This window comes from Panthera uncia (assembly GCF_023721935.1).
Source record: "Panthera uncia isolate 11264 chromosome E2 unlocalized genomic scaffold, Puncia_PCG_1.0 HiC_scaffold_20, whole genome shotgun sequence".
NCBI lineage: Eukaryota > Metazoa > Chordata > Mammalia > Carnivora > Felidae > Panthera > Panthera uncia.
In genome coordinates, this window is record NW_026057589.1 from 25828960 (window position 1) to 25856848 (window position 27889).

At 44.3% G+C, this 27889-nt stretch overlaps 1 protein-coding gene and 1 non-coding gene across 2 annotated transcripts; one reads left to right on the forward strand and one right to left on the reverse strand.

Annotated features, from left to right (window-relative positions):
- Positions 1-368: 368 nt before the first annotated feature.
- PRDM7 (PR/SET domain 7) lies at positions 369-16175 on the reverse strand. Its single transcript, XM_049622405.1, has 11 exons — positions 15903-16175; positions 14642-14795; positions 14113-14236; positions 13687-13794; positions 8491-8540; positions 5643-5799; positions 4906-5007; positions 4420-4691; positions 3921-3988; positions 2465-2732; positions 369-632 (listed from the first exon to the last, which is right to left on the reverse strand). The coding sequence occupies exons 2-11, from the start codon at positions 14765-14767 to the stop codon at positions 369-371; spliced, it is 1539 nt and encodes a 512-aa protein (XP_049478362.1). The 5' UTR covers positions 14768-14795; positions 15903-16175.
- Positions 16176-16829: 654 nt separating this feature from the next.
- LOC125916673 (U6 spliceosomal RNA) lies at positions 16830-16935 on the forward strand. Its single transcript, XR_007456000.1, has one exon. It is a non-coding gene; the product is annotated as a U6 spliceosomal RNA (small nuclear RNA).
- Positions 16936-27889: the final 10954 nt, after the last annotated feature.

Here is a 27889-nt window from a genome sequence, read left to right on the forward strand (position 1 = left end):
TGTAAAGCCTCGCCCGCACTCCCTGCAAACATAGGGCTTCTCCCCTGTGTGTGTCCTCTGGTGTGTAATAAGAGCTGACTTATGACTGAAGTCTCTTCTAAACTCATTGCAAACGGAGGGCTTTTCCTCTTTGTGTGTTCGCTGGTGTCTGCTGAAATGTGATCTGTCATTGAACCCTTGCTCACAGCCTCTATTTTTGATTCTTACAATTCTTGACATTCCTACCCCCATGAATAATTTTCCTGTATCCTCTGAATTCAAATTCTGGCCCGTGCTGGGCCCTTCTTCCACCATTCCCTCACACACTCTAGAACTCCCCATTTGTCCTTTGCATGGGGTGGAAAATGCTCTTGAAATTCTCCTCTGCTTTATACTTTTAAGCAAAGGTCTGGACCTTTCTTTGACCTCTTGACATTTTGCTTTGTCATTCCAGCTGTGTGGATCAGAATGTTGCTGCTGCTGCTGATTCTGATCACCTGGGCAGGGATTCTCTGGTTGGAAATGTTTTCTTGCAGATATTCGTGGGAGGCTCTGAGAAGAGTGTTTGCATTCCACATGTTGGCTGAGGAATTTCTGACTGGAGAAGGCCAGTGGGCAGGAGGGACATCGATGGATGTCTGGCTGTGGGTCTGCTGAAAGAGGAAATTTTTGGTCAGGTAGATGTTGCGTTGTATGCTTTGTCTCCCGGTAAGGCCTGCCCCACTACTCATTTTTATTGTGTTGACAATGCAAGATCTGTCTCCCACCAAGTTTTCCTTTATTTTTCCATTCCATTTTCACTTACTACATTGAGTAAATCCAGAAAGCCCATTTCAAGGGTCTTTTTTATGTATTGCCCAGACTAGGTACCTTCAAGCAGCATCAGAGGAAGCTTCCCTCCTTATAGGAATGGAACTACAATGACCTTTCTCCACATACAAACACCTTCTAAGTCATGTGACTCTGTGACAGTGTCTACAGTGATTTTATTCTAGTGAGAGGCAACAGCCCTTTTAATGACTTAGAATGTGGCAGTAAATATGAACTTGAGTCTCCCCATTTAAAAAGACATATTTAGGGGCACCTGGGTGGCTCAGTCAGTTGAACGACCGACTTCGGCTCAGGTCATGATTTCACCGTTTGTGAGTTTGAGCCCCATGTCGGGCTCTGTGCTGATAGCTCGGAGCCTGGAGCCTGCTTTGGATTCTGTGTCTCCCCCTCTCTCTGCCCCTCCCCTGCTCACGCTCTGTGTCTCTCTGTCTCAGAAATAAATAGAAACATTAAAAAGACATATTTAATTGACAACCAATATGTGTCTGGATCTCTATCTGAAAGTGGGATTTGGATTGGACGAGGCAGAGCAGTGCAGTCTCTTGGACTAAAGGACTTTGGTTCCTGCCGCTCCAACTAGGTTATAAACTGCTTCTCTTTCAGTTTTCTACAAATCATAACATGAAAATATATCCTTCATACTTTATTTCATTCGGTCTTAGCTCATCTCAAATACAATGGGAAGTCCTTTCAAAATATTTCCTTGACCAAGTATGGGTATATATATCACACTCCCAACCACCATTCATCTTCTGCCAACCCACCACCCTCTCTCACTTAGAGATGAAGTGATCTTGGAGGGGATTACCCACTGCAGTCTCTCTCCAAAATTAACCAAAACATCATCTTAAAATAGAGAACACGCCACTCTCCAGTCGAAAATTGCACAATTGTTCTGTCTCAGTCAGGAAACACCCCAGTGTCTCAGCGTGGACCACAGGCTCTAGGGCGTCTACGTATCTATGGGTTCTCAGCCACATACCACACACGCCCCACCTCTCTTGTGCCTCAGGGCCTCTCTCCTAGCAGGCCCCCTCTTCCTGGAATCCTTTACCCCCGGGTGTTTGCGCATGTCCAGAGAGAGCCCTTCCCTGTCCAAGCTCTGCCACATCCCATCCTCTCCTCACACTGGTCCCCAGGCACTTTCCCAGGACTAGTTTTATTTTCAAAGCACCACTTGCTGTGTGATGTTATGCACACACATGCATCTGTACATGTGTTTCCCTTACTCATTCACTTATCAGGTGCTCAAGAGCAGTGATTCTGACAAGCTTGTTCCACCTCCAGTTCCTGGAAGGCTGTCTGGAACAGAGTAGGAGCTCACATGACAGCTAACTAAATTATGAGTGAACGCACACCAACATACACATGTCATTTAGAAATACTGAGCAAATTAAGAAGAAAGAGCTAAAAGGGCAGAAGAAACTGACTTAGTGAGGGAGCTGGCAGGTGCTTGAAAACTTAATTTTTTGGCCTCTAAGTCTTTTATCACTATGTTCTGTTACACATTTTATGCACGAGGTATTTAAAAAATCATAACAAAAATGAAAAACTTAAAACTTATTTCTAAGAGGCCAATGCATATGAAATGAATCCTTATTTCTGAAGCATCTGATTTGCAATCGTACTGATTTTAGACAGGATTTTACTCTACTCGAGAGCTGGACATGGAAACTGCCACGGAGAATTCTTTCTTTTCTTTCTGTTTTGAAGAGCAGTGGTGCCCACCTTTCCCTGTTGAGAGCTCGCTCTTCCACTTGCTTCCCCACTTGATGCCCAGCTCCTGGCCGTACTCGTCCCCGTACCAGACTAGCAGTTCACAGCCTGGCCTGATGACCCGGCAGGTTCGGTAGAAGATCTGCCTGTGATACTGAAAGGCCACCAGGTTCTGCTCCTCATCGTCCCTGGCACAGTTCACATACCTGGGGTTGAGGCAGGGAAAGGGAAAAAGAACCATAGGAGATAAATTCCCATTGTGTGTCAGATCTGCCCCGATGCTCAAGGCCTCTATGCTGTGATGCTGTCCACTCCCTAACTCCTCAGGAACCTTCTGTTCATACTTAAGTCTCCCTCACAACATCATATGGATTCCCATCTCTAAGTCCTGCTTACTGGCCACAGCCTGCCTTTAATGTTTTCCCCCTTGCTTGATTAACCATTTTCTAAATCCCAATTCCAGACTTACTGCCACCTTGATTGGTCACAAAAACCCGGTGACCTTTTGTTTCTCTAAACTCTAAATTAAGTTCTGTTTTATACCACAGAACTTGATGCTTGACCATGGACTCTGCTTCTAGATCAACACACATCATTCCACACTCAGCCCAAGTGTGGCTATCTTCCTTTGAGAAGGCTTTCTTCAGTCTCCCTACACTGTGTCTGAGGTACCATTCACTTGCCTCCCCTGAGTTCCCATAGAAACTTGGAGCTTCCTTTGTCTTAGTAAAATGACACAGAAAAGCAATATTTTATTTACATACTGCATTCCCTGATAAAATGAGAGCCCCTCAAGGAAAGGGGCTGGGTCATGAAGCACAGAGGCCTGTGGCCATACTGTAGCCCATTCCTATACAGGCTTCAGAACCCAGTTCTATTAGAACTGAGACGAGGAAGAGCTACTGCCCTCACATATTAAAGGTCCCTTGTTTGAAGCTATCTCTCCACCGTATACCTCTTGAAAAACAGGGAAATGATAGTTAAATATTCTTAAACTCAATTGTCTATTGTCTGTCTGCAATATGTCTTCCATAAAACATGGGTTGTATAATAGGTTTAACTCACGAACTCCATTGTCTAAACTGGAACATAGTAAATGCTTATAAACATTGATCAGATAAATTGAAGTGTGAGTCCAGTGTTCCTGATGAATCTAGGCTCCTCAGGTTTTTGCCAGTGTCCAAATTTTGTCTAGCATATTTTGAGGACATATACTATATTCTTATCTCCTTTCCCCCAGTACTTTCTCTTGAAATAAAAGAGCATTACATGGAGAAAAAAGAGGAACAGAGGATTGAGGGAGACCATTGAGGGAGACATGATGAGAAGGAAAGGGACGTAGGTTTGTGAGAGGTGAATGTCCTCTCTGGAGCTCTGAACTCTATTGGCCTTACCTCATCCAGTTGGCCCAAGAGTTATCCTTTCCATCCACATACTCGTAGCAGTTTCTCCCTTTGGTGATCTGAGTTTGAGAAAGAGAAATTAAAGTTTTTTGTTTTTTGTTTTTTGTTTTTTTGTTTTCTGGTGTGTGAGGGGTGGGGAGGTAATAGAGGGATTATTTTACTCTCCTGTGGTCAGTGGTCTTTCAGCCTGTATGGAATCAGTCCCCAGTGTGACCACATGATGTACTCCTTAGTCGTTGTCTACACAGCTGGGTCGCTTTGTCAACTCAGAGCTCAGGTCCCGCAAGGGAGGAGCTTCCTGTTTGTGTCTGTACCACTATGCTCCCCCTTACCCCCTGATCTTTAAGTAGGAACAGCAGGTTCATGCAAAGTCCACTCAGTACACAGAACTAACCATGTTATTCTCATCCATGTAGAAGGTGATGTCCTACCAATTCACGGCAGAGATGTGGGAAACCAGAGGACAGGGGAAGAGGTAGATGATTCTCACCAGCCAGGAGTATCCACTGTTGGCTGCCTCTTCGTCTTCGGTGATCTGGCCCTCATAGGGGCCAAAGTGTGTACCCAGTGGCAGATCGGATGCTTCATTCCATACTCCAAGCCCAGCCTCAGGGATGCTCGATGGTCTGATTCTCAGACCAGGGGGCAGAGTGAGGGCTGAGCGGTTGGGATGCCCCTTGCCCACTGCATTGTCCTTTACGAATGTAGGGGGCCCATGAACAGCACAACTGTCAATGAAGAAATTCTGACACTTCTCACAATCTGGAAGTGAGAGCAACAGGGGTTAGGAAGAGGGTTAGTGCATGTTCCTGCACTTAAGCAGCTTCAGAATTAGCTCAACACACATCATTTAGCCTCTATCCTATACTCCTGGTTACTAGGGGAGGAGAATGATTTGGGGTCCCTATGACATAATGAAGTTATTGTACCAGGAGAGAACAGCTTTCTCTGAGAGTGGGTCAAGATGGTCACTTACAGAGGTAGTCATCATCCTGGGGCTCGCTGACCTCTTGGTATGCAAAGCCCTTTCTTTCTCGTAGACTATACATCTTCACTCCAATCTCCTTTCTCCTGAGCTCTGAGTTGGAAAAGAGTACATGAGTGAGGTTGGTGGGGTCTGGAGTGTTAGTCCCGTTTTGTCAGAAAATGCAAAATCTCCTCTAATAAATTATTACTTATCCTTCTATATACTCTCTCCCCACTGTCCAAACACTTACTTCAGAGAGTAAGACTCCATACTGACTGTAGATGGCTAATTGAATGTTAGTTTCTTCCCATTATCAGGCTTACTTTACAATATTTCCTCTTAGAAAATGGTTCATTCATGCATTTCTTCATTCAGAAAATATTTGTTGAGGGCACATTACATGTTAGGCATCGAGCAAGAGCCTGGGCATTCAACACCAAGAAAGTATGGTCTTTATTATCACTGAGGGATTTATTGGACAACTTGCATGTGTCAATTCTTTAATGTTTAATGCTTTCAAACAATATATGAGCTATGCATTCTTATCTTCAGTTTACAGATTAGCATTCAGGAGCTCAGAGAATTTATAAGATTTATCCAAGACCTCAACGGTAACTACAGGTCTCAGGTTAGTCTAGCTTTAACCTAGGCCTAGCCAAAGTCCACTCCACATACCTAGGTTGTATTCATCAAACTTTCTGGAGGACTTAGAGGGACCAAAGTTCCCATATTATTCTTTCTCTTACCCAATTTTCGTCTAGAGTGATGTCCAGAGGTACTTGCTTCTCCAGGAAGGGACACTGGTTTCTGGCCCTGCTCTGAGCCACTTGTGTTCAGCAACTTTGCTGTTTCTGAGAATTCCTTCAAACTAGATTCCTTACTTAATGGCACTCTGTGGGTTCCCTTCAATGTGAGAGTCACATATTAAAAGACAACAGGCATTTTTTTTTTTTAAGTCCTGTAAGGCTTATGATGTGTTTTCACATGCATTGCTTTGGTTAATACTTCAACAACACTTGGAAATACCTGGGGATTCCGAATACTAGAGGGAAAAGAAAGGGAATTTGTGGATATTGAATTCAAAACTATAACCCATGGCTTAAGACTCTTTCTCTTTAAATTTTCTCAGATTTCTCCATAAAAGTGAGAAGGAGGCAGGGAGAACACTTGGGAAAACTGGCTGGAGAATCAAGAAGGTCTGTGAAAGAAAGTGGTGAGGACTTGTAGATAAAAAGAGGGGATCATCTATAAACTAGTGGACATTTAATGGAGGAGGAAATGTAGACAAGTGGAAAGGACTGCACACGTCTGGAAAATGAGGTGACAGAGCAGAGAGAGGGGAAAGATGATAAAGAAGGCGTTGGAGGAAATGTATCTAAACACTGGGGGAAAAAAAAAAGGATGCTAAATTTGTCGCTTGCCATACCCAGAAAAGAATATTTGGAATTAAATTAGCTGGTTCCTGTCAATTCTGTTTGAATAAGGTTGTACCGGCAGCTAGCTCTCTTCAGTTTTCCTGATCCATAAAATGGTATACGTGCTAATTTTTTAAAAAGTTTTATTTATTTAAGTAATATTTACATCCCACATGGGGCTTGAACTCATGACCCTGAGACCAAAAGTCCCATGCTCTTTCAACTGAGCCATCCAGGTGCCCTGTATACATGCTATTTCTTAATGTTATAGTAAACAGGAAATATTATAATGATCATCAAATTGTCTCATGAGCTATTCGATACAGTATGAATGTGAGATTACAGTTCTGCTGTCAATTGAGAGGGTTCTCCATTGTCTCCATATTCAAAATCTAAATCACAGATCTTATTTTCAGCATTCTTTGACCCTTTTATTTCTAATGTAATCTGTAAACGTGGAATTACTTGTTCAGAAAACATTCAGGGGCCCTGTGGGGCCTGGGACTTCTGAGAAGAAAGAGCCTGCAGGGCAGAAGCAGGCTACACAAAGGATTCTGAACAACAGGACAGTTGCCTAATGAGAGCTCAGAGGAAGGAGCTGTTGCTTCTTCCTACAAGTATGAACATTTTAAATCAGTTCCAGTTAAGTAAGTTTCTTTTTTTCTTCTTAAGTTTATTTCTTTTTGAGAGAGAGGGAGAGGGAGAGAGGGAGCAGGGAAGGGGGAGAGAGAGAGGGAGGGAGAGAGAATTTCAAGCAGGCTCTGCACTGACAGCGATGAGATTTCAGGAACCGTGAAATCAAGAGTCTGACGCTTAACTGAGTGAGTCACCCAGGTGCTCCACAGATAGGTGAGTTTCTAAAGAATATTATGTAACGTATATGAAGTCTTTAAGTCATTTTAGATGTTGTTTCTCAGTCATCAAACCTGAAGGTACTCAGGGCTTCAGATGCTTCCTCTTATTAGAATGGGAGGCTCTGGGGGCGTCTGGGTGGCTCAGTCAGTCGAGCGACAGACTCTTGATTTTGGCTCAAGGCCATGATCTTGCAGTCCTGGGATTGAGCCCTGTGGTGGGCTCTGTGCTGGGTGTGGAGCCTGCTTGAGAGTCTCTTCTCTCTCTCTCCGTCTCTCAAAATAAATAAATAAACATTAAAAGAGGGGGGGGGGGCCCGGGTGACTCAGTTGTTTAAGCATCCGAATCTTGATTTCAGCTCAGGTCATGATCTCAGGGTTGTGAGAGCGAGCCCCAAGACAGGCTCCATGCTGGAAGTGGATCCTGCTTAAGATTCTCTCCCTCTGGGGCGCCTGGGTGGCTCAGTCGGTTGGGCGTCCAACTTTGGCTCAGGTCACGATCTCACTGTCCGTGAGTTCGAGCCCCACGTCGGGCTCTGTGTTGACAGCTCAAAGCCTGGAGCCTGTTTCGGATTCTGTGTCTCCCTCTCTCTCTGACCCTCTCCCGTTCATGCTCTGTCTTTCCCTGTCTCAAAAATAAATAAAATGTTAAAAAAAATTAAAAAAAAAAGATTCTCTCTCCCTCTGCCCCTCTCTGCTCTCTAAATAAATAAATTAACAAATAAATCGAATGGGAGGCTCTGATGGCGGGGATGCTATCTCTTTCATCTGGGACGATCGAGTGTACAAATTGCTGGTATTATTTGTAAGCTTCTCTTACTTAGGGGGTCTTAGCTCATCTCTCACTTCAGCATACTAGAAAAGAACTGGGTCGAAATGAATCAAATGAATAATGTAAATTTTATAAAACTATGAAAGTCTTAATGAGCTTTTAAGTGGTTTAGAAAAGGAGCTTGAGATTAGACTGCACTACCACTAGCACTGTGATGTCAGGTATATAAGCAAACATGTCTTTGTCTCAATCTCACCTATAAATGGTGATATTTATAGTACCCCCCCCCCCCATAGGGTTGTTGTAAGGTTTAAGTGAGTTTATTTGTGTAAATGCTTAAAATAAAGTCTGAAGTACAGTGAAAATAAAACAAGAGATAGCTAATATTGTTGCTGTTCTTGTTAACTATTACAGCGATGATGATCTCGGATACTGTGCTAAAGAGATCAGTAAAGGAAGGCAGCAGTTTCTAGGATACTCTGAATTCTTCTACTCTTACCTGTGTTTAAATCCATGAGAAAGATTTTCTTGTCATCAGGATCTGGGAAATACTCACCTTGTGTTGTTTATTCTGATCCACTCTGGATGCCACCCAAGAAGGTTTGACTATAAAGTGATGAGAAATCAGTGTTTTGGTTGGCAAATGTTTCTAAGCTCCAGAGACTCTCACTAGAGACACAGAACTCTTGACTAAGGAGTGGCAAGTACAAGGACTACCAAAAGGTGATTGGAAAGTGGTTTTTGAAATATTATCAAAGTCTATGCTGCTACTGGTGACAACTAATTTTCTGAAAGTGTTAAAAAAATAGACAAAACCTCATTTAAGCTTCATCCTATGTTCATAACTTATCTATTACATATAGTTATATATATATATAACTACTATATAACTATATATATAACTATATATATAACTATATATATATATATATATATATATATATATATATATATATATATATACTGACCTTCTATGACAAAAAAAATCTCAATAAGCTGTGAATAGAAAAAAATTACCTCACTCTAATAATGGCCATATATGAAAAGTCTATCTCCAACATCATACTCTGCAGTTTAAAACTGAAAGCTTTTTCTCTAAGATCAAGAGTAAGGCAAGGATGCCCACTTCACTACTTCTCTTCAACCTAGTACTCGAAGTCCTAGCCAGGGCATTGGAGAAAAATAATAAGTAAGTATGTAAGTGAGTAAGTAAATAAAGTGCATCTAATTTGGAAAGCAAGAAGTAAAATTATGGTTGTTCACACATGACATGGTCTTATATGTAGAAAGTCCTAAAGATTCCACACAATATCTGTCAGAACTAACAAATTCAGCAAAGTTGCAGGATACAAAATTAACACTAAAAAATTAGTTGCATTTGTATGTACTAACAATGAACAATCCAAAAAGGAAATTAAGAAAACAGTCTTATTTATAATAGCACCAAAGGAATGAAATAATTAGGAGCAAACTTAAGGATGTATAACATTTGAACACTGAAAACTACAAAACATTGCTGAAAGAAATGAAAGAAGGCACAAGTAAATAGAAGCACATCCCATATTCATGGATTGGGAGTCTTTTTTTTTTTAAGTTTATTTATTTTGAAAGAAACAGTGTGAGTGGGGTAGGGGCAGAGAGAGAGAGAGAGAGGGGAGACAGAGGATCCCAAGCAGGCTCTGCACTGTCAGTGAAAAGCCCAATGCGGGGCTTGAACCCATGAACTGTGAAATCATGACCTGAGACGAAATCAGACGCTTAACTGACTGAACCACCCAGGTGCCCCCATTTCTGGGTTTTCTATTCTGTTTCATTGATCTATGTGTCTTTCGTACCAGTACCATACTGTTTGAATCACTAGAGCTTTGACATATAACTTGAAGTCCAGAAATGTGATGTCTCCAGCTTTGTTTTTCTTTTTCAAGACATTTTCATTCTTTTGCATATGGATATTCTATTTTCCCAACACCATTTGTTGAAATATTGTCCTTTCCCCATGATGTAGTCTTGGCATTCTTTATTTGATATACATATATATACAAACACACACACACACACACACACACACACACACAGGCACAGTGGAATATTAGCCATAAAAAAAGATGAAATCTTAACATTTTCAATGACGTGGATGGGAGCTAGAGAGTATTATGCTAAGCAAAATAAGTCAGAGAAAGACAAATACCGTATATTTCATTCATGTGTGGAAGAAACAAAACAAATGAGCAAAGGGGGAAAAAAAAGGCAAACCAAGAAACAAATTCTTAACTATAGATAGCACACTGATGGTTACCTGAGGGGAGGTAAGTGGGGGAATGGGTTAAATGGGTGCTGGAGATTAAGGAGTGTACTTGTGGTGAGCACAGGGTGCTGTATGAAAGTGGTAGTTTACTGTATTGTACACCTGAAACTAATATAATAACACTATATGTTAACTAACTGGAATTAAAATTAAAACTTAAAAAAGGGAATGAAGATGGACCTTCATCTTACATCATATACAAAAACCAACTCTGAAAGGACCGTAGACCTAAATGTATGACCAGAAACTATAAAGCTCTTAGAAGAAAACAAGGGGAAAAGCCTCATGACATTGAATGGGCAACAGTTTCTTGTATATGAAACCAAAAGCACAAGCAACAAAAGCAGAAATAGACAAATGGGACCATACTAAACCTAAAAAACTTCTGTGCAGCAAAGGACACAGTCAACAGAGTGAAAAGGCAATGGGAGGGGCACCTGGGTGGCTCAGTCGGTTAAGCGTCCAACTTCAGCTCAGGTTATGATCTCACGTTTCATGAATTCAAGCCCCGTGTTGGGCTCTGTGCTGACAGCTCAGAGCGTGGATCCCAGTTCAGATTCTGTGTGTGTCTCTCTCTCTCTCTCTCTCTCTTTCTCTGTTCCTTCCCCTCTCACACTCTGTCTCACTGTTTCTCTCTCAAAAATAAATAAAAATAAAGAATAAAAAAATTTTTTTAAAAGGCAATGGGAAAAAATAATTGTAAAATATACATTTGATAAGGGGTTAATATCCAGACTACACAAAGAACTGCTGAAACTCAATAGTAAAAAACCAAGTAACCTTATTAAAAATTGGGTGCTATGAAAAGAATTATGTCTCTCCAAAAGGTCCCTATGTGAAACCCTAACCTCCAATGTGATTGTATTTGGAGATGGGGTCTTTGGAAGGTAATTAGAGTTAGATAAGGTCATGAGAGTATGCTCCTCATGATTGGATTAGTGCCCTTAAGAAGAGAAATCTCTCTCTTTCTCCAAGAGTATGCACATATAAATGAGAGGTCATGCTAGCACACAGTAAGATGGAGGTTGCCTACAAGGCAAGAATAGAACTGGACTATGATGGCACCCTGATCTCAGACTTCCAGCCTCTAGAACTGTGAGAAAACAAATTTCTGTGGTTCATGCCACCTAGTCTATGGTACTTTATTATGGCAGCCTGAGGTTTTAATACAATGACAAAAGGACTTGAAAAGACATTTTTTTTCCAAAGAAGATATATACAAATGGCTAAAATGCACATGAAAAGATGTTCCAGGGGAGCCTGGGTGGCTCATTTGGCTGAGTGTCCAACTCTTGATTTCGGCTCAGGTCATGATCTCGTGGTTTGTTGGTTTGAGTCCCACATTGGGCTCTGTGCTGAGGCTCTGAGCCTGCTTGGGATTCTCTCCCTCCCTCCCTCTCTCTCTGCCTCTCCCCGGCTTGTGCTCACTCTCTCTGTCTCTCAAAATAAATAAACTTAAAAATTAAAAAAAAAGAAAAGATGGTCCATTGTCACTAATCCTCAGGGAAATGCAAATTAGAACTGCAATGAGATATTATCTCATACCCATTAGTATAATCACTATGAAAAAAAAAAACCCACCAGACAATAACAAGTGTTGGCAAAGATGTGGAGAAATTGGAACCCTTACATACTATTTGTGGGAATGTGAAATGTTGCAGGCATTATGAAAAACAGCATGGAGGATGCTCAATAAATTAAAAAGAATTGTCATATGATTTAGAAGTCAAATTTCTGGGTATGTGTATAAAAATTGGAAACAGGATCTTGAATAAATATTTGTACATTCAAGGTCATTGCAGCTTTATTCATAATAGCTAAGATGTGGAAGCAACCTAAATGTGCATCGACAAATAAATGGATAAAGGAAATTACGCACACACACACACACACACACACACACGGGAATATTATTCAGCCTTACAAATGAAGGATGTCTTGTCATATGTTACATCATGGATGGACTTTGAGGATATTATGCTAATTGATATAAACATATCACAAAAGACAAATACTGCATGATTCCACATATATGAGTTATCTATTTCATGGATATGGAAAATAGAACGGTTGTTTCCAGGGCCTGTCGGGGGAAGGGGAGGGGAGGAAATGGAAGGTTGTTGTTCATGGGTATGGAGTTTCAGTCATACAAGATGAAAAAGATCTAAAAATCTGTTGTTCAATAATGTGCATGTAGCTAATAATACTGTGCTGTATACTTAAACATTGTTAAGAGGGTAAATCTATGTTATTATATTTTGTAACCACAATAAAGAAAATTGGGGTGGGAATGTTAGCTGAGGGTAGATAAAGCTGTGTAGATGTATGGTAAACCATGGGGTATATGAAGACTTTCTTTTCATGTCAAACCTTTGTGGACAACCACACACTGGGTTTTCAAATCTCTGAAATCCGTAGATGGAATCATAGACCTAACCCAAGTTGCTTTCTCCAGTTTAGGGAGATCAACCCTTCTTCCAAACTCTTTTGTTTGAACAGCAAAAGAGGAAGTGAGTCTCTCAGTTCTATTTTGTAGCGATCACTCTTCATGTTGTTTGCCTGATGCTGTCTCTGGCGAGTGATATGTGGGAAAGACCAGGGAGACTAGTTACCTCAAACCCTCTTCCAGAATTATGACAAAGAATCTGGTTCATTTTGGGGTAAGAAGATCCTGTGTGTGATTAAATATACCTAAAAACTGTATCTTTACATAATATGTTCATCATTTTCTCTTTTTAAGACATTTAATCCAATAATTGGATAATGAGAATAACTGCGATTACTTTTAGAAAGCTCTCTGGTGGACTTACAGTCTAATTAAGGTTTCTTTATCTTCCCTTTCATTAACTAGCAATGTTTAGCAAAAACAGTCTTTTTTAAAAAAGAAAAACGAATGATAAATCTTAAACATACAGAAAGGTATGGAGAATTATATTGGAAAACCTATACATCCACCACCATTCAGCCTTATCTCAACATTCTGCCACAACTTTATATCTTTTAATTTTTATCTTTATATCTTTTAATTTCTATTTTAAAATTCAAAAACAAAAATAAAAGCAAATAAAAAACTAACCAAGACACAGCAAAGCCACCTGCCACCCATTCCTTCTTCTCTTATGATAACTATTCTGAATTTGGCATTTCTTTTTCATGTTCAGATTTTGATACATTTACCACTCTTAATGTATTTATAAATAATATAATTATTATCATCCACATTTTAAAATTTTATATGAATAAGTTTTGTGTGATATAATTACATAAATATACATAAATATACATAAATTACATAAAATATAATAAATTACTGTGTGATATGCTGTTTTGTGTCTATTTATATTTATGTTTCTGAGGAAAGAGTTTCCTTTTTTAACTCCTGAGATGCAGCTGAGACCTAAACTTTGGGTTCCAGGAGGAAATCTCTAAATCTTCCTGGCCCCTCACCTTGCTGCCTTGGCGTCCATTCTTCATCGGAATCCTCAGTGTCATCTACTTGGGGTTTGATGGCCTGCCTGCGGTGACACATGAAAGCTGGTCGAGGGGCTCTGAGACCTGGAAAGAAGCAAAACCCTTGTCCGAAGAGGGAAGATCTAGAAGGAGGAACAAAGCACAGTAGCAATGGAGCACATCTCCTAGTCAGTGCGACTCAGTTGTATGGGCTGGGAGAGTCTCGAACAAGGCAAGAGATGAGCTGTGCATTGCCAGTGCAAGCCCTACACTGATAGAAGAGAACAAAATTTCATTCCAGATTTGTCTTCACACAGAAGGGAACTGTGATCAGACAGAGCCACCCGAGAGGCCAACTAATATAGGGACTGAAGGCCTGATTCACGTTTCCCAGGCTCCTCAGCACCCAGCACTTCTGGTTACCTATAGTCATCAGCGCTTCATAGTTCCTTTTCACATTCCTGTATCGGATTTTCTCCCAGTCTCCCATGTCTGTCCATTCTTCCTTGGAGAAGTATATGGAAATGTCTTTGAAAGCATCTTTGGCCTAGAGAAAATAAGAGATCCCATCGGTGACTTACTAACGCAAGTCAGAACTTAGAGCCGGGCCTTCTCCTCCACCTTGTATGTACTGTGTACCCTGCTTCCTGGGTGCTCTCTGTTAAACGAGGGTAAAGCGTTTCTGTCCTTCTTGATGGGTCCTGATCAATCGAACAAACACTAAGCATTTTACTAGCTCTCTCTTGGCAAAGGGAAACCGCTGATGCCACTATCCCGTGTAACTTCCTCCCCCACCCACGTCCTGTAAAGGAGTGAGTGCCCTTTATCCTGTGTACATTCACTGGTGTAGGCCAGGAGCCTGTGGTCCTCCAAGGACCAGCTCCTGGTCACCAGGCCCCTCTCTTCATCCTCTCCAAGAAGTCTGGAGCCCAGCTTCTCCCACACCTCTCACCGTGGGCTTCCATCTTGCTTTCCTTGAGCTTCTCTCAGTGGACTGCTCCGGGAATCCGACGGGGCTCGTGGTGCTGGGACCTCCAGGCTGGCCCCGCTCTGACTCTGAGGCTGGCAATGGCTCCATGAGTCTCTTTGTCCTAAGGCCAAGGCACCTGTGGAAGGAGAAGGTGCTGACAGGGGTGACAGCGCAGACCACTGCCCAGAGCCATGTCTGTTTTCTCCATTTGGGTGGGGCATCCAGGAAAGAGGTGGGCAGCCCAGGGAGGATTAGAAGATGCAGGGGAAACCTGCGGGTAGTGATGGGATGGAGAACCTCTACTGGCAATGCCAGGCCATTCTAACGTGAGCTAGATTTTGTTTCTTTTATTCTACTGCAGCTCGGCCCATATGAGGAAAGGTCGCAAAGGGATGTGGCTGTGGGCGTTTGATTAGAGTCCTGAGGTGCAAGGCCAGAGGAGTACCAAGGAGGCCTGGAGGCCCCTGAGTGCCGGCCCGTTCCGGGGACAGGAAGTGAATATTTCTCAGAGAAGCGCTTCTTGGGATGTGCACCTGGGGATTCTGGAAAAATCTGGTATAAACAGGCTCAATCTCTAAGGGACAGAGATGCCTCAGGGTGAGGAGATTTGGTCTCTCGCAGGCTGAGGGAATTGGGGTTTCTTAAGTCAAGGGGATTTGGGGCCTCAAGATGAGGACACCTAGGGTTCCTCAGGCTGATGATATTGGCAGTCTCTCAGGACAAGATTTGGGTCTTTCTGGCTGAAGAGATTTAGAACGCTCAGGTTGAGAGGATTTGGGATCTTTGAGACTGAGGAAACGTTAAGTCATATTCTGAGGAGATTTGGACTCTCTCATTAATGGGCTTTAAGGTTTTCTGACATTGAGGTTATTTGGGGTCTTTGAAGCTGAAAGGATTTAAGAGTTCACAGGCAGGGGCTGTTCAGGGTCTCTGACATTGGGGAAATTTGTTCTCTCTGTGGGTGTTACATTTCAGGCTCCTCGGGCTGAGGACATTTGGGGGTCTAAGAATTGGGGGGGGGGTTAGCGTTTCTCTGGGTGACGCGATATGAGGTTTCTGCAGCCGAGCTGCTTTGGGGTCCAATGCTGAGGAGACGTGAAGTTCCACGAAGTTAGCGGATTTGGGTTCCCTGAAGGCGGCGGGATTTGGGGTCCCTTGAGGCTGAGGGGATTCGGAGCCTTTCAGGGTGAGGGGATCTAGGGTCTCCCAGGCGGGCTTTGAAGGGCTCAGGATCAGGGTTTACAAGGGTTTCACACGGCACGGCACAGTCCTCGGTGTTCTCGTCAGTCTACCCGGCCTCTCGCGTTGCCCACCCGGATCTGCCGCCCGCTGCTGAGCCCCCGAGCGCTGTGCGCCGGGTGAGAGTCGGGACACAGCGGAGGGCGAGATACCCGCTTATACCGCCCTGTCAGGCAGGAGCCACCAATCAGCGCTGCAATCAAAGCGGCCCCTCCAATTGGCGGTCGGGAGGGGGCTGATGGGGCGGAGCGTAGGGCGAGCCGTGGGTGTCAGTCATTGGCCGAACACCACCCCTGTGGATGCTCCCGCCCCACCCCGCGGGGATTGGCTGCTCTGAGTCCAGCGCGTATCTCTCAAGAAGGCTCCCCCCGCCCCCCCGCCGCCCCCCCGGCATTCTGGTAGTTTTCTTCACTTCCCTCCCTCCCGTCCCCCCCCCCGCCCCCCCCCCCCCCCCCCCCCCAACGTTGGTGAAGGACGCGCCGGGCCGGAGACTGCGCAGGGCGTCCTGCAGCGCAGGCTGAGTTTGGAGCGTTGAGCTGACGGCAGGGCTTTAGGGTGGACATAGGCATCCTGTGTTCGGAAAAGATTCTTTGCTCTACCAGACTTTTATCAGGCTCTGGAAGGGTCTCCTAGGCCCATCTGTCCCCGTCCTTGTAAAATCCACTTTTAGCGAGAGCTGTATGACCCGTTAGTATATAGTGAATATCGTATTACATTCAGGGGACAACTATGTAATTAAGTATTCTCTGGTGAGACGGTGTGTAGAGACACCAAATAAAATCTCTATGGCTCAAAGATTTAAACCCAACAAATGGAATAGTAAGTATATTAGAAAACAACTCGGGGGTCGGATTCCTAATGAAAAGCAGAAGTGGCATTCGTGAGTAATAGGCGTGTTTAGATAATGCAGGTCCAAAAGTCATCAGAAGTAGTGCTCGCTTGGCAGCACGTAGATTACAATTGGAACAATATAGAGAAGATTAGCATGGCCCCTGTGCAAGGATGATACACAAAACTTTGAAGCATTCTATATTAAAAAAAGTCAAGAGAAGTAAGAAGACTTAAGTAAAATCAAAGAAAAAAATGAAAAAAAATTCGAGTATTTTGCATAAAAATAAGGCATCAAATACAGAACAATGGGTCCACGGTCGGGGGGGGGGGGGGGGCACTGGCTTTCAGAAGATAAAAAGGGAAGAGTGTTTCTGACCCTTACCAATTTTTTTTTTTTAATTTTCTTAATGTTTATTTCTCTTTGACAGAGCATCAATGCGGGAGGGGCAGAGAGAGAGGGAGACACAGAATCTGAAACGGGCTCCAGGCTCCCAGCTTTTGGCACAAAGTCTGACCCGGGGCTTGAACTCACAGTTGGCGGGACCATGACCTGAGCTGAAGTCAGACGCTTAACCCACTGAGCCACCCAGGCATCCCTGACCCTTACTAAGTTTTGATCACAGAAACATAACATGATTTCCTTGTACATGAAGTAGGCCTTCTTTCCAGGGAAGGAATGTAAGTCTCCAGGCAAGGTCACCCGGGCAAGTGGACTGCTCCCTCTGCTGTCATGAAGGTAATGGCAAACCAGAACTTTAAGGGCCCACAGACCTCTCAGGTTCCTGCAAGAATGGTGCTGGGAGTAGAGGCAACAGTGAAAGAGCGGGGAGTTTTTAGAAACTGGGAGACCATCTCTGTGTTTGCAGATGTTTTGGTAGTTGCTGCTACCCTGACTGGTCAGCTGAGAGTTGCTAGCAGATCTTGTGCAGGAGCATCTATGTGGTCCCTGTTGTTGGCTTTGCTGTTCAAAGAAACATGAGACTTTTTTTTTTTTAACGTTTATTTATTTTTGAGACAGAGAGAGACAGAGCATGAACAGGGGAGGGTCAGAGAGAGGGAGACACAGAATCTGAAACAGGCTCCGGGCTCTGAGCTGTCAGCACAGAGCCTGATCGGGGTTCGAACTCACGGACCGAGAGGTCGTGACCTGAGCCAAAGTTGGACGCTTAACCGACTGAGCCACCCAGGCACCCTGAGACTTCTTTTTTTTTTTTTAACATTTATTTTGAGAGAGAGAAGTGAGAATGAGGGGGGGAGGGGCAGAAAGAGAGAGAAAGAGAGAGAGAGAGAGAGAGAGAGAGAGAGAGAATCCTAAGCAGGCTCAGGGCTGGCAGCCCAGAGCCTGATGGGAGTGGGGGTGGGGTTCCAACCCAGGGAACTATGAGATCATGACCTGAGCTGAAATCAAGATTAGGAAGCTTTACCAACTGAGCTACCCAGGCGAAACAGGAGACTTTATTTTTTTTAAATTTTTATTGTATTAAAAATTTTGAAGTTTATTTATTTATTTTGAGAGAGACAGAGTCAGCACAAGTGGGGGAGGGACAGAGAGAGAGGGAGACAGAGAATCCCAAGCAGGCTCCACACCATCAGCCCGGAGCCCGACATGGGGACTGAACCCACAAAACCGTGGTGAGATCATGACCCGAGCTGAAATCAAGAGTCGGACACTTAACCAACTGAGCCACCCAGGCGCCCCAAAACAAGAGACTTTAAAAAGGCTAAAGCTTGATCTTCAGGTGCTCAATGTTTACCTTAAATATAAAACTGCCAGTTATTTTACCAGCAAAAATGGCTTTATTCTGGAATAGCAGGGAATTGCACTCCAGGACTAGCAAGCCCAGGAAAAACCACAGGCTAGCCTTCAGAAGGAATAAGTGGATCACTCTTGCATACAGAAGGGGGATTTGGGAAGGGTATTGATAAACAAAAAGTTCATTAGAGTAAAGGGAGTTGTAGTGGCTTCTCATTGGCTGACCTATGACTGTCTCTCTTGTCTGGGCTGTTGTGAAGAAACCATCCTTCCTCCTGCTGAGGTAGTAAAGTAGTCAAAGTAGCATCCACTTGCAAGATGGTCTCTTCCTGTTGGATAAGATACTATGGAGTAAAAGGATCCGTTTAAATAGCAAAACTAAAACAGAGATAAGGCACTGTCAAAAAAAAAACACACACACACACAAAAAAAAACACAAAAACCCTCCCAAACTAAGATAGACTTGGCAACAAATAAGAAAAATACAAAAGAATGACAGAGAGAAAAGAAGTCGATGGAAAGACATAATGTGTTGGTTTTTTTTTTTACCTTTTTTTTGAGAGAGAGAGAGACACACACAGCATGAGCGGGGGAGGGGCAGAGGGAGAGGGAGACACAGAATCCCAAGCAGGTTCCAGGTTTTGAGCTGTTAGCACAGAGCCTGACTCAGGGATCGAATCCACGAAAGGTGGTATCATGACCTGGGCCGAAGCTGTACGCTTAACTGACTGAGCCACCCAGGCGCCCCATGTTCTTGAACAGAAATACGGAGAGTTATAAATATGTCAGGTCTCCATATGTTAATGTAAATTTTAATGTTATTCCAATAAAATAACAATGTAATTTATGGAATTTTCCAAGCTCATGAAATAGTTATGTGTAAAAATAAACTCGAATAGCAAGGAAACTTGAAAATAATTAAAAGTAGTGGGTGGGCTAGCCTGTCAGATATTAATATTTCTTTTTTTCCTTTAGAATTATTTTATTAAGTCATAGGTGTACAACAGCTTCTTTACACACTCAAATTTTTTTAAAGGAAAAATATGTCATCTGAGACTTACAAATTTAACATTATCAAAGAAGGAATGCTTCTACATTCTTACAAAACCACAAGAAAGAAATAACGATTCGGAGCGCCTGGGTGGTTCAGTCGGTAGAGCCTCTGACTTCCTCTGGTTTCATGATCTCATGGTTCGTGAAATTGAGCCCCACAACAGGCTCGCTGCTGTCAGCATGGAGCCTGCTTCGGATCCTCTGTCCCCCTCTTTCTGCCCCTCCACTTGTGCTTTTCTGTCTCTCAAAAATAAATAAGCATTAAAAAACAAAACAAAACAAATAAAAGAATCAACAATTAAAAAGCTAAGAAAGCCCTCCCCCCCCCTTTTTTTTTTTTAACAATTCTTCCTCCACAGTAACGTACTGTTATTAAACAATCCATTCACAAAATGGCTCTCTGCATCTGTCCTGGTGTCTTCTGCCATATCGGGGGTAGGTATTAACATTTCTTATAAATATTCATATTAAAACTGTTCAGTTTGGCAAGTGAGGATACAGTCATATTAATATGATTTAAATAAAATCCAGAAGTAGGTCTGGGGTGGTTAATTTTATGTATTGTGTAGGGGGAGCAGAGCGGAAGGTGCAGACCCTGTGGCCCCAGGCCCAGGTCCTGGGGGAATTTGGAGCTCCCTGAGTTCTGCCACCTGGCGACTGCAGGGTTGGGTGTCAGTGTGATGAGGGAGAATAAGGCAATCTGGCACCCCCCAACCCCGCCCGTGGGATCTGCGTGACATTCCTCAGGCACTTCTGGCTGCCCAAGAACCAAGGAAAGGGGCAAACAAATGGTTGACTGATAGAGATCAGAGTCAGGTAGGACCTGAGCCTCCATCAGTTTAGATGTTTTGGTAAATTACAAGAAAAAGGCAATCTTATCAGTAGCTTAATCTTCAGAAACCTGTAGACTCAGTTTCTTGGAGCTCCAACTTCACCCTCTCCTCCATAGTGACGTGCCTGGCCTCCCAAGAGCTGTCCTAGCTGTCCCTGGGGCCTCCATTGTGAATCAGGGCCCAGCACGGGGTGCGTACGTGAGCGAAACCCTTTTTCTTGGGCGTCGCAATGTGAGATTAAATTCCAGACGCTCTCACAGCCAATAACAGTAATAATAATGTGTCTTATATACATATATCTGTAGTAGTGGTTCTATTTTTCTGGGGAATCGTGATGAATTTGGGCCCACGAGTATTCAGTGAAATGATCATTAAGGGAAGTAAATTTTTTTTTTTTAATGTTTATTTTTGAGTGAGAGAGACAGACAGAGTGCAAACGGAGAGGAGCAGAGAGAGAGGGAGACACAGACTCCGAAGCAGGCTCCAGGCTCCCAGCTGTCAGCACAGAGCTTAACGTGGGACTTGAACTCACCAACAGTGAGATCATTACCTGAGCCGATCAACTGACTGAGCCACCCAGCTGCCCCTAAATTTCAAAATATTTTGGAAAAGATAACACTTTTGGCGGTTTGGGGAAGCAAGCTGGGAGAAGGCCTGTATTGGTATAATCTCTATGAAGATCATTTTGACAATAGCCATCAAGATGTAATATCTACATAATTGTTGATCCAGAAATTCTACTTTTCAAGATTTACACCATAGTTGTGCTTCCCTTTTATGAAATGAAGTATGTTAAAAAAATTTTTTACCCACACTTTTTACAATAGCAAGAGATTTTATTGAGAAAAAAAGTGTTCAGCAGAAGACAGTTTGTTAAATTACAGTTAACTATTCCGTAGTAGAATATTATAAAACTTCAAAAATGCATGAGGGTGTATTATATTTCAATAAAAAAATGGAAACCTAATGAGATGGTTCAAGTGAATTTTTAACACGGACTAATTTCTAAATTTTTTCTTTAAAGTTTATTGATTTATTTTGAAAGAGAGAGAGTGCAAGAGGTATAGGGGCAGGGAGAGAGGGGAGAGAGCATCCCAAGTAGGCTCTGCACTGTCTGCATTGCCTTGTTTTTCTTTTGTGTCATTTGGAATGTTGTGTTTTCTTTTTTATTTTTTTTTTACTTAAAAATATACAAACATTTACTGTAAATAACTTACTAAAAGAATAAATGAAAAGTATTGGGCTATATATATGGCATACTTGCTTTCCTTATGTAAATGAAACATGTTGATCAGCCAGAATATAAAGTCAAAGTGTCCAATTGTCTCCCAAAGCTTCAGCCTAGCAGGTAAATTCTCACAGGTCAAAATGTTATACTGTGTCACTGGGTTACTGTTCTTCTCCAGAGATACCTGGTCCCAGCACTGTTGTTAAATTTTAGATTCCTCAGAAATGGTGTAGCTAAAGGAGAGACTGTTCATAATGGAAATACACCTAAGAGAAAATGAAAGCCTCTGTCACCATTTTCAAGAATATTAGATGCATGTCCTTGAAAAGTCACTCAGTTTTTCTAAACTTCACCTGACAAATAGTACAAAATCTCTAGTAAACCTGATTATAAGAAAGTAGTGTTGGAAACATTTAATTTTGCACAGCCTTATGCACTGGGGTACATTAGTTACATTTTGGGTAACACATCCATTCATTGTGATAACAGTGTTGTCACATTCCCAGAAAGCAGCAGTTTTGAAGTTTGTTTTGTTTTGCTTTTTACATATGTGCCTTTAAATACTGAATTAATTCTACTACATTGTGGTCAAGCATTCGTTCAATGAAACACCTCTCCTGTCAAATTACATGCAAGCAGCATGCACAAAAACATTTTCAAATGTGCATTTAGCATGGTTTTATTTTTGTTACATGGTGAACACAATTTAGTAAAATAACAGCTCTGAAGTTTGTACGCGAATAGCACTCGTAGAAACAACTATTGTACTTGCATATTTAAATTCTGTTTTAAATGTATCGCATGGTGGTCACAGCATGGTAATGCGTGTAGAAGCTTCAACATGTTTACTAAGGTGAGATGAAGGTAAAGATAAACAGAGAGGGTTAGGGTCAGGGTTTGGAGTTTAGGGGTCAAGGTTGGGGTCTGGGTCTAGTGGCTAAGGGTTAGGGTCAGGGTTAAACATAACTTGTCCCCTTCCTGTTCCTCATCATCTCTCCAGGATGCACAGGACTTGCCCAGGGTCACCCGTGAGGCAGAGATCAAACTGGACCATGGGTTTTCTACTCTCCCGACCCCCATCCTGGGCTCTAATAGAAGAATGAAATGTCTGCTGGTTACGGTCTGTTTCAAATCCAGCCCAAACTCAGTCAAGAGCATGGAGGGCCTCAGAACTCATGCAGGTTCTTTCTGCCCTCCTTCCCTGGGAAGGGTGCTGCTGGCCCCAATCTGCATGGGCAGTTCCAGGTTCCAGCATAGGTCTGACCCACGAGGATACGTGGGAGACAGGTGTGGATTTATATAGCACGGGTGGAGTGGTCTACCAACCCCTAAGTGCAGCCTTCTTTCAGGCTGGTGGGACCCTCCTAGCACTGGCTGGGTCCTTTGTCCTATCCAAGTGACCAGCAGTAGACTGCCAGGTCTCAGACAGAGCAACCCTTGGCCTCTGACCACCCAGGCAGGCATCTGTAGTCTTCAAGCTCAGACCAGCCTGGGTGTTGACAACCCCGGACTGTGTTCCTGGCAATTGAACAGTCCATGGGCAGTGTAGACAGTCCCACTAGATGTTTTCATTTCCAGCATTTGTGTGGTTGAGACAAGTGCCTCCTCCCTCACTTCTAGTCTGCCAAGAAAGATAATAACCCTCCAAATGTGAATGTGGCCTTGGCCACTACAGCCACACAGCAGACTGGCCCTGCAGTCCTTTGGCCTCCCAGTTGTAATGTAAGCCTTTGACATGCATACTCATTAGGAGTCAGGGATATAGGACCAACTGTGTCTCTCACTGATGCTGCATGGTCTCAGAGAGCCACATGCACGACCCAGGGACTGTGGCCTCCAGAAAGTCTGCAAAGTGTGGATTCCATGTTGTGGAATAATTCGTGAGCCTCTCATTGTTTCTCATTCCTTACCATCTTCACATTTGGCCTCTGCTCTTTGTAAAGGAGAGCGAAGAGACTGGAAAATGAGCTAGTTTGTTCTTTGGGGCTGGGTGATTAATGTGGCCGGGATGCAGGTGTGACTCCTGGTCTCCCTCCTCCCAGGGACATGAGTGAGGTCTGTGTGCCCTCCGGTCTCTGAGCACAAGGATCCAATGCCCAATACAGGAGCCTTGGGTTTCCCACCAACAGCACAGTTGCTTTTTCAGCAGGTGAAAGAGGACAGCAAGAGCACTGGATGGGCAGCTGCAGCCCCAGCCCTAAGTGAACACCTTCCTTCCTTGGGCACGGCGGGTTCCACAGCTGCGCATTCGGCCATCAGTGATGCGGAATCAGCTGCTTTCTGAACCCTTCATCTGTTCTCATGCCCAGGCTCAGCACCTCCGCTTTCCTTTGGGAACTGCATTTGGGAACTGTTGATTCTGTCTGTTCAGCCCCATCGTTTCGCCAGGGTGCCATTCCCACCCAGCCCCGAGGTTCTGTGAGATGATGGGCCCACCCTGCCTGGGCGTAGGCAGGTGGCCCCGGTCTAACTGGTCATGGGTCCCCATCCTGTTTGGGGTTATAATTTCATGGGTTGGGCATGAGACCCAGCTGTAGTCCTCCCATTAGACTCTCAGTATGGTGACAGAGTCTTTGTCATTACTGTGGATTGTGGTGGGAGAGGGAAACCAACACCCCAGCAGAACCAGAGACAATCAAACAGAGGAGAGGAGGAAGCCCAACAATGGTGTCTCAGTTCCTGGATGAGCAGCACCTTTAGATGTAAGTGATCCAAGACTGTGAGCTGAACTTCTGTCACTTGCAACTAAAAGTCCCATCTCCTTCACTAATAATAAAATAAACATGTTTGGGAGCGATTTTATATAAGTATTGTGTTAAGTGGTAAAGTCTGGAGACACCCTTTAAAATGATAATTGTTTCTTGTTAATGTTTATTTACTTATTTTGAGAGAGGGCATAAGTAGGGGAGAGGGGCAGAGGGAGGGAAAGAATCCCGAGCATGCTCTATGCTCAGTGCATAGTCCGATTCAGGGCTCAATCCCATGACCCCGGGATCGCCACCTGAGCCAAGATCAAGAGTCAGACGCTTAACCAACTGAGCCACCCAGGCACCCATAAAATAGTAATTCTTAATCTGGAGAGACTTTGGAGCGTCTATCCAGGTAAAATGGATGGGTGGTCCACTTATATGTGGATTCAAAAATTTTCTGTGTGTGAATTTTTGAAAAATCATACCGTACAGTCCCGTAAATATACTTTCTCTTCCTATGATTTCCTCAACGACATTTTCTTTTCTCTGGGTTACTTTTTCGTAAGATTTCAGCATATGATACAAACAACATGCACAATATGTACTAATGCACTGTATCAGTAAGGCTTCTGCTCAGCAGAAGTGGTTAGTGGTTAGGTTTGGGAAAGTCAGAGTTATTCATGGAGTTTTTACTTCATGGGGGGTTGTTGCCCTAACCCTCACATTGTTTAAGAACACATCAACATTGGTACATGTAACAGACCATCATTTTTGGAAGGAATAAAATTAGATGAGAGTATTTAGTAGAAAAGACCCCAAACCTGCCAAACCAGTGAGTGAATACGCATTAGCATGAGATGCCCTGGTGACATGTAATCCTGCCCGATGTTGACATGAGGCAGATAGTTACTGTTCTTGCATCTTTTGTGTAAATTTTGGCAAATGTACACACCTGTGAGACCATCTCCAGGATCCAGGACATTTCCTTCACCCCCAGAGTCCCCTCACGTCCATTCAAAGTAAACCCCACCCCCTGCCTGCCATTTGCCGGACAAATATGCATCTGCCTTCCCTCCCTGTCCACCTGCTTTCCCTGTTCTCTGACCTTGGGGTCATGAGACGGGACAGTCTCTCTCTACAGGACATCTGAACCTCACTGTGACGTGGGGATGTGCACCAGCAATTTGCTCATGCCCACGTGGTCTCTCGTATGCACGGTCCTACCTCTTGTTTATTCATTTACTAGTGGATGGACATTGGGTGGTTTCCATGTTTGTGATGGTTGTAAATAAATGCCTTTAACAGTGGATAGTACGAGTTTAGGAAAAACGGATGTTTATTGTTATAAGAAAGTAAATTATGCTCATACCACACATAGATATTTGAATAAAGGATAAAGAAGCAATATTTCTTCAGAGTCCCACTACTCAGTTGTAACCACCAGGCTATTTTGCTGTGTTTCTTCCCAAACTGTGCCATGTGTGTGTATGTACATAAAATCGTGATAATTGGGAAAGTAATGCAAATGTAATTTTGTTCTTGTCGTTTATAATGAACATGAGTGTCTTAGTGTGGGTTTTCTGGGGAAGCATAACATATAACATTTATTAAAAGGAATTGGCTCATACAGTTATGGAGGCTGGGAGCCCCCTGACCTGCAGCCAGCCGACTGCAGACCCGGGAGCTGGTGATGTGTGTGGTGTGCATGTGTGTATGTGTGTGTGTGTGCGTGGTGTATCTGTGTGTGTATACCTGTGTGTGTACTATAAGGAATTGGCTCACACACTTATGGAGGCTGGGAGCCCCCTGACCTGCAGCCAGCCTGCTGCAGACCCGGGAGCTGGTGGGGGGGGGGGTCAGAGCCTGAGCCAGGAAGCCCGGGAGCACAAGCACAGCAGGTGCACATTCTGGTCCAGGGGCAGAGAAGCCCAGGTCCTGCTCAGCAGCCAGGCGGAGAGGGGTTTACTCCCCTTTCTGCTGTATTCAGGCCTCAGTGCACTGGACGAGGCCCACCCTCACTAGGGAGGGCAGATTCAGGTATGAACCTCACCCAGAAGCACCTCACAGTTGCACCTAGAATGCTGTTTGGCACACAGAGAGATTGATTTTAGGACAAATCATTTACACAGCCGTGTGGAAGGTATTCCGTTGCTAATCCGCCTTCTCAAAGACAGGGATTTTGTCTGTAAACTTCAGACCCAGAAAATTGACTGTTCTGCCAACATGAGGCGATTATCTGTCCTCCCTGAAGCAGAGCGCTGTTTCTCTGGATCCCCTCCTCGCTGTGTGCCTGCGCTGGGCGCTGTGTGCACAGTGAAGCTAGAGGCCCCCAGAGGAGACCGCCAGGAGCCTCGTGCAGACGCACAGGAACAGAGGCGGGGCAGTGTGGCACTGTGTCCAGAAGGGGCCGGTGGGGCCCTGACCAGAGAAGCCTCCGGGCCTCCCTCCCCTCTGCTGTGGCGCAGGGGGCAGGGCTCACAGGCTCGCTGGGCGGTGCTCTTGCAGAGCATGGGACGGGGGCTTGCAGCATGAGAGAGGGAAGCTAGTTCTGAAAGCCTCAGTCTCCTCCCTGTGCCTTCACAGTGGAGACCGAGCATTCACGCAGCATTGTGCCCACTGGGAAGAAACATCACAAGAAAGACCCCCTTCCACTTCTGCACAGGACACACACACCGTCTCTTGTTTCGCTGCTTCTCAAGGGCATCCGGGCCCCTGGAGAATCTCTCAGGACTGCATTGTGGGATCACCTTGAGAAGCTCAGAGTCCTCAGGCAGTGGCACCTGCCCTTCCACGCATGCCGTGCTGCCTGTGATGCTTGAGCCCTGCATGCTGCCCACATCCAGGAAGTTTGGGGATTTTGCCCAGACCAGGGTGGGGGGGGGGCCCCCCCCCACCCCCCTTTGCCGGGGGCCCCGGGGCCCCCCCCCCCCCCCGCCTCACCATCTGCATGTTCTGTGGGATGTTGGTGTAGGGGGCATCCTGGCTCTGGGTGACACACCCCAGGACAGTAGAGAGCAGGGTCTGGCTTAGGCTGGGGCCTGACCCCGAGTCCAGGCAGTGCAGAGCCTTGCCCAAGGGGCTGCATGAACCCCTCAGTCTTCTCCTCATGGGGACAGGGGGCATTTATTTCTGCACCTCCTCTACCCTCAGTGAGTAGTGAGCCCAAGTTCAAGATGCCCACAGATCAGGTGTCTGTGAGAGCATGTTTCCTGGCTCCCAGACAGCACCTCTTTGCCGTGTCCTCACTTGGTGGAGAGGTGAGCAAGCTTTGTGGGGTCTCTTGTAAGGGCCCCACTCCCATCCATGGAGGATCCATCCTCCTCAGCTAAGCACCTCCCACAGGCCCCTCTCCTAACACCATCATCTTGGGTGCTGGGATTCTAACACGAGCTTGGGGGGCACATGACCATTCAGACCATAGAGGTATGGCATCTCCAGCCTCACTCCCAGTGTCTCATGAAGGGGTCTCCACCTTCCACAGACACTGCCTTCGGAAGTCCCAGATGAACCTGTCCTCTGTTCCCTGCAGTCATGTCTTCAAAGCCACAACCTTCCTCGTAGCCTCTCTGTTGGGGGTCAAGCTGCTGCAATGGCATATATTTC